Below are 11862 nucleotides of genomic sequence, written 5' to 3'. Positions count from 1 at the left end.
GTGACCGCCGGTGCATCTAATCCAGTGGCTATTCGAACTAAGCTTGGATGGGTGGCGTATGGTCCAACCGGTTCAAGCATCACCGTCCATTCGCCAATGTTATTTGCCCGAGCAGAACCATCATTTAAATGTGTTGATCGTATTGTTGCCGAATATTTTAATTGTGAAAATTTTGAAATTGAAAATCCAACACCGAGGCTGGAGTCAGCCGATGATTTGAGAGCTCGTAAAATCTTGTCTGATACAACACGCCGTATCAATGATCGGTATGAGGTTGGCCTTTTATGGAGAAAAAATTCACCAATATTGCCTGATAGCTACGCCATGGCTGTCAAACGTTTGAAGGGAATCGAACCTAAAATGAGAAATAATGTCAAATTCGCAGAACGATATAAGACCGAAATTAACAAATACATCGCCAAAGGTTACGCCAGGAAACTCACACAAGATGAAATAGAAGATATAACAAAGCCGTTGTGGTATTTGCCGCATTTTTCTGTGCAGAACCCGCATAAGCCCGACAAACTGAGAATTGTTTTCGATGCCGCCGCCACTGTTGATAAACAATCTCTCAACTCAGCATTGTTGAAGGGACCAGAAAAGACTTACATAAACCATTAATAGGAATACTTTTTAAACTACGTCAGCGTCGATTTGCTGTTGCTGCAGACATAAAAGAGATGTTTTCTCAGGTTAAAATACGACCAGCCGACCAGAATGCCCAAAGATTCTTATGGAGAAGCGGTTCCGAAATGTCACCGATCGAACAATATGTCATGACGTCTATGATCTTCGGAGCAGTATGTTCGCCCTGTTGCGCTGAATTTTTTAAGAACCGTAATGCCGAAAGTTATCGCAGCCAATATCCGGAACCTGTATCTGCCATCAATGAGAACTTTTACGTAGACGATTACGTTGCCAGTTTCAGAAGAGCACGCTCTACTAATTTGTCAGCAAGTGGTGCAAATTAATGCAAACGCCGGCTTTGAACTTCGTAATTTTTCATCAAATTCGTTAAATCTACAGATTGTCATGAATGCAGGTGAAAGTGCAGAGGCCATCTGTTTGAATCGGCAGATCCAAACTGAGAAAATCTTGGGAATGTATTGGAACGTAACAAATGATTCGTTTCAATTCTTAACAAAATTTCATCGCATAGCTAAAGAAGTTATCGAGGGTAAAAGGGTTCCAACAAAGCGAGAACTTTTAGGAATTGTGATGGCTATATTTGATCCATACGGCGTCTTAGCGAATTTTTTACTTATTGCCAAAGTGTTATTGCAAGAAACCTGGAAAACCAAATTAAATTGGGACGACTTGTTACCACCTACGTTATCTCAAACATGGTTTCGGTGGTGGGACGAATTTGCCAGAATAGGCAATTTCTTTGTACCAAGATGCTACTCGCCGCATCTCAACATTGCCAAAGAGGTCTAAATCAACATATGTATTTATGGATGCTAGTCAAGTTGCATTTGCAGTCGATGTAGTTTTTGTCTGTGGTAAGACTCGCACAGCGCCTAAGAAACTCCTATCCATGCCAAGGTTGGAACTGCAGGCTGCAGTCTTGGCTACTCGATTATCAAAGCTGGTGGTGGACAGACATGACATAAACATAAGCCGTATAGTATTTTGGACTGATTCCAAAACCGTTCTTTGTTGGGTAAATTCAAGAAATCGCCGATTCAAACCATTTGTTGGGCATCGTATAGCTGGAATATTGACCTCAACGAAAGAAGACCAATGGAGATGGGTGCCAACTAAAATGAACCCTTCTGACGCTGCAACAAGAGCCAAAGAGGTGCCTAAAATAAACAATGGCAACATTTGGTTAAAAGGGCCAACCTTTTTACGTCAAGAACAAAATAGCTGGCCAAATGCTACATTTTCGTTTTATACTGACACGCCAGAAGAAGAGATTACGACACCGATATTACTACAATATCAGGCCAGTGAAACATTGATAGAATTTAACCGTTTCAGTTATTTTTTTAGACTTAAACGTTCTGTTGCCTGGTTCCTAAGAGCTGTTCAAATATTCTGTAGAAAACGAGATCCACTATTTATAGAAGAGTGTAATAATTGGCAGTCGTTGCCACCGTTATTACCAAGTGAAATCAATGAAGCCGAAAAATTTATAATGCAACTGGTACAGGAGGATTGTTTTTCGGAGGAAAAGAGTTTACTTAAGCTTCAACAACCTCTTAACAAAAAATGCAAACTATACAAATTAACGCCATACGTAGACAACGAAGAAATTATTCCTGCCAGTGGTCGCCTGGATGAAGCCATATATCTGCCTCTTGAAGCTCGACGCCCTATTATATTGCCGAAACGCCATGTCGTCTCCGAACTAATAATGAAACACTATCATGTTGCCTACAAACATCAAAATCAAGCTACCATTATCAACGCTGTACGCCAAAAGTTCTGGATAATTGGTGCCAAGCCACTTTTGAAATCAGTCCAACGCAATTGTATGGAATGCCACCTTGAAGCCGCCAAGCCAGCGCCACCGTTAATGGGTCAGCTCCCAATCGACCGTATAATGCCGTATGTACGACCGTTCTCATACAGAGGTGTTGACCTGTTTGGATCATTACATGTTACTATTGGTCGTCGCCGTGAGAAGCGCTGGGCTGTCACATTCACATGCTTAACAGTACATGCTGTGCATATAGACATCGTCGATAGCTTATCAACTGATGCGTTCCTAGTATGTTTCCGCAGTTTTATTAACCGTCGTGGTACGCCAGTCAGAATGCGTAATGACAATGGCACCAACTTTATTGGGGCACAAAGGGAATTATGTGCTGATAAAAAGTTTCTTGATGTTAATGATATACGTGAGGAAGCCACTCAACTTGGAATTGAATGGATATTCAATTGTCCACAGAATCCCAATGCAGGTGGTTGCTGGGAGCGCCTTATAAGAATGATTAAACGTCTATTATTCAAGTCAATCAGAGAAGAAGCACCGAAGGTGGAGGGGTTAAGGGCAGCACTAATTAAAGCTGAAAACATTATTAACAGCCGACCGCTTACAGACATTCCTTTGACGCACAGCGAGCAGGAGTCACTCACACCAAATCATTTCTTATTAGGCTGTGTCAATAGTACACAGACACGCTATAATGATGCCATACCTATCAGCCTCGGTAAACAGTGGCATATTCTCCAAGATATAAACAGCCGTTTGTGGAAACAGTGGACTACTGAGCTCTTGCCTCAACTTTTTCGACGCCCTAAATGGTGTAAGGAGGTGGTGCCGCTCAGGGTTGGGGGTTTTGTGATCGTTTGTGACAATCTGCTACCAAGAGGTCAATGGCTCAAGGGTCAAATTGTTGAAGTGTTTCCTTCTAAGACCGGTCAGGTTAGATCAGCCCGCGTACAGACCAAGAATGGTATCCTAACTCGTCCAGTCACCAAGCTAGCCGCTTGTCAGATTAGTGAATCTTGCGAAGATTCACGGGAGGGCGGAATGTCATAGTAAAAAAGAAACTCTGAGTAATATTGAGCTGAATGCAGCCCTGCGAGGCAGCATGAAAGGTGAATGACAGTTGATACGAAGCAGGGGAGACAGAAAAAACGGAAATGACACACAAATGTAAAACCCTCACGTTGCGCGTAAAATAATATGGCTGGTCGTCACTATGGCTGAAAATGGTAGTGTCGTCCGCAAATGTTGATGTTGTTGTACAGTCACTGGTTGGCATGTCTGCTGTGAAAATCAGGTACAACAAGGGGCCCAGTACACTACCTTGGGGTACATCGGCCATAATGGAGAAGGCATCGGAGACAAACGAGTTTTGTTTTACAACAAATCCTCTATTTGAGAGGTAGTTTTTGATAACTGAGGATATATTGTATGATAAATGTTTCTCAAGTTTCCAAAACAATCCTTCGTATCAAACTTTGTTAAAAGCTTGGGTTATGTCTAGAAAGTCGCCTGAACAATACTGCTTCTTCTCAAACGTTTCCTTAATTATTCTTACTATGCGGTGTACTTGTTCTATTGTGTTGTGCTTTTCTCTAAATCCAAATTGGTGGTTAGGTATTATTCTTTTTTTATTTAAATGTAGGGCATCAGCTGTTTTATAAAAATTTTTTTGAATAATTTTGAGATAATTGGGAGTAGACTTATGGATCGATATGAGGTGACTTGAGCGGAGTCCTTTCCTGGCTTGGTGAATTTTGGATAGCTTCCAGTCGTTTGGAAAATATGCAGTCCTTAGAATAGCGTTATAAATGAAAAGTAGCTGGTCTTTGTTGATTTGTGGGATCTCTTTCAACATTTTTGCTGTCATTAGGTCGTAGCCTGGGGCTTTTTTGATATTTAAATTTTTGATTTCGTTTTTCAGTGGTTTTTTATTGAGGCAAATTGTCATATTGTCGTTTTGTGTGAGAGAAAGCAGAAGGTATAGTTTTTATAACATACAGTTTGGGGTAAATACATATTTAAGCTGGTCTGCAAAAGCAGTACCCTTTTCTGCATCGCTTTTAGTCTAGTTTCCATTTGGGAATCGAAGGGGTGTTCTTTGCATATCGGGCTTTTTCTTGTGTTTGGTGGCTTTCAAAAGAGATTAGTTTGTGGTTTGCGTTGGAGACAAGTGTGAAATAAAATTTTCGTATTCCATGCCATTTTTTTCTTTAAGTAATCTCTGGAGTGCTTTCGTTAGATTCTTAAGCTGTCTTTTAATTCGGGGTACCTTTGTTGTTGCCATTGGCGTCGTACTTGTCGTTTCTTCTGTATAAGGGTTGCAATTTCGTTCGATGTGTGGTAGTTTATAGGTTTGTGGGGTGTTGGGACTGGGGTTGATATTCGACCGGCTTGCTGTAGTAGAGCTGTAAAGTACTGTAGGGCCTTGTCTATTTCATTATTTGATTTTAGTGAAATGTCGATGTTAATATGTGAGCTAATTTATTTTTAAAATTTTAGCCAATTGTGTACTGGTTTGTGAGCTTTTCTTCGGATTTTGGATTGACTATTGTTGTATTTTTAATCAGAATAAAAGTCGGTGTGATCAATTTGATCTTTTTAAAATTCTTTGTAACCGCAAAATCAATGACGTCTGAAGTTTTTTCCCGGTCTGAGGACCAGTAGGTGGGTGTGCCAGTGGAAGTTATGTTAATGTCGAGTTTTGATACCACGCCCCACAATATATGTTTGGCATTGAAGTCGTCGGCCGCTATAAGTTTGGGTCCTATCTTTGTAAAATATTCTTTGAATTGGGGTTCCTTTGTTTTATACCTTGGTGGGCAATAAATTGAGATTAAAATCAGACCTTTTAGATATTCTTCTAGACATATGCTTGTTGCCTGCATATATTCTGCGTCAAGATTGTGAGTCGGGAAATGTTTAATGTTACTTTTTATGAGGTCAGCAGACCCGCTTCTTGCTCGTCCACTGGGATGTTTTGTATCGTAGAGTATGTAACTAGGTATCTTAAAGTGGCTTTTTTCGTTAAAATGAGTTTCTGAGGTAGGCATGACGTCAATTTTATGTGATTGTAAATACAATATAAGTTCGTTTTTATGTTGGCTTAAGCCGTTAGCATTCCAGAAGCAAATTTTGATTGCATTCATAGTTTGGATAGAATTGAAAGTAGGATGTTTTGATTTTGAATCATTCCCTTCATCATATTTTGCATGGCGTTCATAAATTGTGTCATATTTTCCATAAACAGTTGGATCATGTTTTCGATATTTGGAGATGGTTTAGTAGAGCTTTCATTTTGGGCGTTGCTTGAGCCAGAGATTACTGACTGAGAGCAGGGACGCAATGCTGGAAACATTCTTTGTTTTTCGGTAGTGTATTCTACACATCCTTAATAACTATGCAACGCAGATACTGCAGCGTGTGCAATTTTTCCATTGTTGCTTGGCAATGTTTAGATATTTTTGATTAATTTGCCAGTTTGTAAGTGGAACGCCAATATCTGATAAGTGAATATCAGGGAGACGAACCCCTGTCTTGGCAAACCCATCTGCCCTACAGTTGCTCACAATATCGCTATGACCAAATGAGTTAAACGTTAACGCTAGCACGGCAATTTTGAGTAATAATTGATGTGATTTTTATTTTTTTTTTATAATTATAAAAAACAAAAAGATGAAGTTGTAATTTAAAATTGTATTTAAGATATTAAGATAGTTATATAAAATAAGATTCACATATATATTTTATTAATACTTAAGATTAAAGTGTAATTTAATTTTTTTTTTTTTATAATTACAAAAAACAAAAAGATGAAGTTGTAATTTAAAATTGTATTTAAGATATTAAGGTAGTTATATGAAATAGGATTCATATTGTAACGACTCACTTTTGTCGTTGATGTTGCTGAGGTATACTCAGCCGTCGTCCAGGGGTCGTTGCAATAATATTTATTCTTTTCCGAAATCAAAGACAATATTTAATACATATAATTTGTGATTTATTAATAATTCAAAAAAAAGAAAGTTTACAATGTTATAATATATATTTTTAAATTTTTGGATTTGACTAAATGAGTCCGGCGTTGTATCGTACTTCTGGACGGATGCCGCTTTACTTGAAATTAAAACCGACGTTACAGAGCATCAACCTATTGGTCAAGACGTATAACTACCTTGACTTTTATACAAATCTACGTATCAAGACGTATAACTGCCTTGACTTTTATACAAATCTACGTATCAAGACGTATAACTGCCTTGACTTTTATACAAATCTACTTGTCAAGACGTATAACTACCTTGACTTTTATACAAATCTACTTGTCAAGACGTATAAACTGCCTTGACTTCTATGCAAATCTACGAGTTCCTTGTTGTCGCAAAGACGTATGACTACCTTTGAGAGTTTTCCAACAAGTCAGTTTCCTTCTGATGCATACGCTTATTTATACTAACTTGACCGAAGCTTTTGTGTAGCGTATCATTTTATTTACAGCTGATCTCACGTAATTCTTGTTTATTTTGCCGTTCTGATGTTCTATTTCATGTTTTGTGCGGTACTCAGCTTGGGTATTTATCTTCTCTTTAAGCTTCTCTTACGGCGAATATTTTTGTTGTTTTCTTATGTTAACGCTGCTTTGTTTTGATTCTTACAAAACGTGTTTTAACATTACATTCGGTCGGTGGTGGTTTTTTTATTTACTCTTTGTTTGTTACGATAAATAAAATATTAAAAGTGCAAATATTTGATGAATATTTACAACATAAAAACAAGAAATATAATTAACAAATAAATAAGGTGAGTTTATTATTAATTTATTTAATTATATTTTTATATTTCATTTTAATATTATTTCAGCTTAGTTTGAGATGTTATTAAGGCTTGTAAGCGGTTTGGGTTTTGGTAAATGGTTGTGACTAAATATTTTAAATATTAATTAACCTATTTAATTCCCAGATATTTGCAACATTTACTACCAGTGAGTCTACTTTTTCCAAGTTTGAACATAACCATATAAAAAGTGTGTCGTTTTATAAAAAACTGTGTTGTGTTGATGTGTTTTAGTTCGTGTTGTTATTGTTTTTAGTGCATGTTTATGTAGCGTTTATGTAGGTGGAAATTTAGTGTAAATTTCCATCCTTACATTTCCCTCCTTCTTCGGGAAAGTTAACTGGATCTGAACCACTACCTGCTTGAGTGATTTCTATTTCGTTTCTTTGAAGATTTAAACACTTTGTAAAACTTGTCCTGATGCGTGTTAATATAGTCGTGATCGCTCTGCTGGAGTTCACCTTGACTTTCCATTTGCTTTTGCTGAGTTCGATTGCTGGAAGAATTCCAACTTCCGAGATATTGTTCTTTTATTTGCATCATAGGGATATTTACTTTTTCTCTCAGTTGAGTAGAATTATCTTTTCCTTGATGTGAAACTCGTTGTGATTCTTGAATGGGACTTGGGGTTTTGTGAGTCATTCGATGTTGTGTAGTTTTATTTTCGATGACTTTAATCTCCTGTTGACATTGATCTGATTGCTTGACGGGCATTTCCTGTCGCGGTATTAGCGACGTCTCTGAGTGTACTTGATCTTGAGGTATGGAAAGTAACGATGTTCTTACTAATTTAGTCGATGGTCTCCTAAGTTGTTCTTCTTGAAGCGGTGGATTTCGTTGTGAATGTGCCTCTTGCACCTGTGTATATTCTTCAGTAGTTGTAACATGTTGGAGTCTTTGTGGTGGTGGTATTTGAAACATCGGTTTATCTTGTATGACTTGGACTAGGTTAATTCTTTCTGGATTTCTTTTGTTTGGCGTCTCGCGTTGCCGTTTTTGCTGTAGTTGTTCGACATGCTGTTGAACTGGAAAAACTCGTTGATCTTGTCTGACTGACTGTTGCTTCGGTATTTCTGGAGTTTTATTGACAGGTTTTGGACTTTGCATTCGCTGTAATTCTTCCATTTGCACTTGTTGTATCTCTTGAATTTGTATGAGTTCCTGTTGGTGTAAATCATACACTTCTGGGGTTTCTTTGCTTGGTTCTGGATCTTGCGATGGTACGAGACATTTGCATGACATTTGCTCTAAATAATTTTTACATTGCTTGTGCTGTGTTATTATGCTTGGCTTAGGTAATAATTCTGTTGATGGACTGGTAATTCTAGTTCTTACTGCTGTTGTTTGCTTTGTCGCCGGTCGGTTCTGTTGCTTGTTCAAGATAGGTAGCTCTGATTTATGATGCTGGATAAGTTTATTCCGTATTGGTGTAGTGGGTATGCATCTCATAGTATTTTGCAATGACATCGTTTCTGGGGACTCCACTACGATGCACCTGCCCATAGTTTCTCCTCGTATACCGCTCCGATTTACTTTATGCTGTTCTCTGCGAAGCTCTTCGAAGTCATCAGCAAGTATTTTTAATTGCTCTAAGCTTGAAAAATCTCGACGTCTGATAAAGATTCGGTAGTCCGGGCTCATGTTTTGATATATTCGCTCTAATTGCGAATCTGGATTTGTGCAGGCTCGCCGCATAAGATTTTTGATGTCAATTAAATATGTTTTGAAATTCTCATTGGGTTTTTGATGGCGGGATATTACATCATCCTGTAAGTTTTCTAAATATCTAGCAGAAATGAAAAATGATAAGAAATCGAATTTGAAACGTGTCCAAAGTGACCAACGACAATTGTTATTGCGAAACCATTCTAGTGCTTCGCCTTCGAGGAGTAGAGGCATTGTTCGAGGAATTAGATTTACATCGATGTTGTACATGTCTGCTAGTTCTTCTATGTGTTCGATGAATGATAGTGCATCCTTTCCTCCATCATACTTCACCGACCATTTACGTACCTGATCAATGGTTTGCGGATAAGAATAGGTTGGTGGATTTAGCGGCAACATATCGATACCTGGTAACTGAATAGTGGGTGTTGAACGCCCATGTTTACGAGCTAACTCTTTTAGCCTGTCGATGGTACTTGTATCATGGTCGTCCTCATCGATAAAACTTGTAATTCTCTTGCGAAGTTCTTCTACAGACCCAGTATTTTCAAGTCCGAATTCTACAGCGTAAGATACTAACTCGTCTTTTCTAGCGTTGTAGACCCATGATTTGCTTAACGTGTTTGTCCTTCGCGTCTCTTGCTCGAGTACCTCTGCCTTCCCTTTTGTCCCAACAGACATGATTTTTTGTTATGATCAGTATATTTTCTTGAATTATAAAATATGGGTTTTTTTTATTACTGCCTTGATTTCTGTGATTGACCAACCAGGTCCCTGCTCGGGCGCCAATTGTAACGACTCACTTTTGTCGTTGATGTTGCTGAGGTATACTCAGCCGTCGTCCAGGGGTCGTTGCAATAATATTTATTCTTTTCCGAAATCAAAGACAATATTTAATACATATAATTTGTGATTTATTAATAATTCAAAAAAAAGAAAGTTTACAATGTTATAATATATATTTTTAAATTTTTGGATTTGACTAAATGAGTCCGGCGTTGTATCGTACTTCTGGACGGATGCCGCTTTACTTGAAATTAAAACCGACGTTACAGAGCATCAACCTATTGGTCAAGACGTATAACTACCTTGACTTTTATACAAATCTACGTATCAAGACGTATAACTGCCTTGACTTTTATACAAATCTACGTATCAAGACGTATAACTGCCTTGACTTTTATACAAATCTACTTGTCAAGACGTATAACTACCTTGACTTTTATACAAATCTACTTGTCAAGACGTATAAACTGCCTTGACTTCTATGCAAATCTACGAGTTCCTTGTTGTCGCAAAGACGTATGACTACCTTTGAGAGTTTTCCAACAAGTCAGTTTCCTTCTGATGCATACGCTTATTTATACTAACTTGACCGAAGCTTTTGTGTAGCGTATCATTTTATTTACAGCTGATCTCACGTAATTCTTGTTTATTTTGCCGTTCTGATGTTCTATTTCATGTTTTGTGCGGTACTCAGCTTGGGTATTTATCTTCTCTTTAAGCTTCTCTTACGGCGAATATTTTTGTTGTTTTCTTATGTTAACGCTGCTTTGTTTTGATTCTTACAAAACGTGTTTTAACATTACATTCGGTCGGTGGTGGTTTTTTTATTTACTCTTTGTTTGTTACGATAAATAAAATATTAAAAGTGCAAATATTTGATGAATATTTACAACATAAAAACAAGAAATATAATTAACAAATAAATAAGGTGAGTTTATTATTAATTTATTTAATTATATTTTTATATTTCATTTTAATATTATTTCAGCTTAGTTTGAGATGTTATTAAGGCTTGTAAGCGGTTTGGGTTTTGGTAAATGGTTGTGACTAAATATTTTAAATATTAATTAACCTATTTAATTCCCAGATATTTGCAACATTTACTACCAGTGAGTCTACTTTTTCCAAGTTTGAACATAACCATATAAAAAGTGTGTCGTTTTATAAAAAACTGTGTTGTGTTGATGTGTTTTAGTTCGTGTTGTTATTGTTTTTAGTGCATGTTTATGTAGAGTTTATGTAGGTGGAAATTTAGTGTAAATTTCCATCCTTACAATATATATATTTTATTAATACTTAAGATTAAGGTGTAATTTAATTTTTATTTTTTTTTCATAATTATAAAAAACTAAACAACATTCCCATACCACAAGCAGATAATATAACGTACTTAGGTAACCATCTAGACAGACGACTAACTTGGCGCAAACATATTGAAGCCAAAAAAATTCAGATGAAGCTTCAAGCCTCTAAGTTGCATTGGCTCATTAATAGCAGATCTTCCCTGTGCCTAGAGTATAAAGTACTCTTGTATAACAGCATCATAAAACCAATATGGACTTATGGTATCCAGCTATTTGGCAATGATAGTGCTTCAAATATTGAAATTATACAAAGAGCTCAGTCAAAAATACTAAGAATTATCACTGGTGCCCCATGGTATATTAGGAATGAAAGTATACACCGAGATCTACAAATTCCCCTAGTTAAAGCTATATTTGGCAATATAAGAAAAAAATGCAATAAAAGGCTGACAGAGCATGTTAATCCCTTAGCAAGAAATCTCGCACTTCTATCTATTACTTTCCGCCTAAAAAGAGCTGACCGTCCAGCCAATAATTAATATTCAACAGCTTGAAGTAAAAAGCGCACCTTTCTTTTTAGTAATCTGTTAAAGTTGAACCACTTTCTTAAGAAACCACCTAACATTCACTCCAATGAAATTTAACTCATTAATCTAAGTGAGGTTCGTGATATAGGGTTTACTTATTTTATTTTATTTTATTTTATACAATGTATAGTTAAAATAAAAATTTGTAACATTATGTAATTAGTTATAATATTTTAAAACTTATTGTTACTCTCATTTTAAGAGAAGATGCAATAAATAAATGTATGTTTAAAAAAAAAAAAAAAATTAT

The 11862-nt window shown here is 36.7% G+C and overlaps 1 protein-coding gene across 1 annotated transcript; it reads left to right on the top strand.

Moving 5' to 3' along the window:
• Window positions 1–1453: 1453 nt before the first annotated feature.
• Window positions 1454–3490, top strand: LOC119676138. The gene has a single exon (XM_038087371.1). The coding sequence runs from the start codon at window positions 1454–1456 to the stop codon at window positions 3488–3490; it is 2037 nt and encodes a 678-aa protein (XP_037943299.1).
• The last annotated feature ends 8372 nt before the right edge of the window (window positions 3491–11862 follow it).

Source organism: Teleopsis dalmanni, chromosome 2 (assembly GCF_002237135.1).
Source record: "Teleopsis dalmanni isolate 2A chromosome 2, ASM223713v2, whole genome shotgun sequence".
NCBI lineage: Eukaryota > Metazoa > Arthropoda > Insecta > Diptera > Diopsidae > Teleopsis > Teleopsis dalmanni.
The sequence above is the reverse complement of the archived record's forward strand: the minus strand, read 5'-3'. Positions and strand labels throughout refer to the sequence as shown.

Bases quoted from the DNA above. Each gene is read 5' to 3' on its own strand.
- LOC119676138 (XM_038087371.1), top strand. From the start codon at position 1,454: ATGGATGCTAGTCAAGTTGCATTTGCAGTCGATGTAGTTTTTGTCTGT.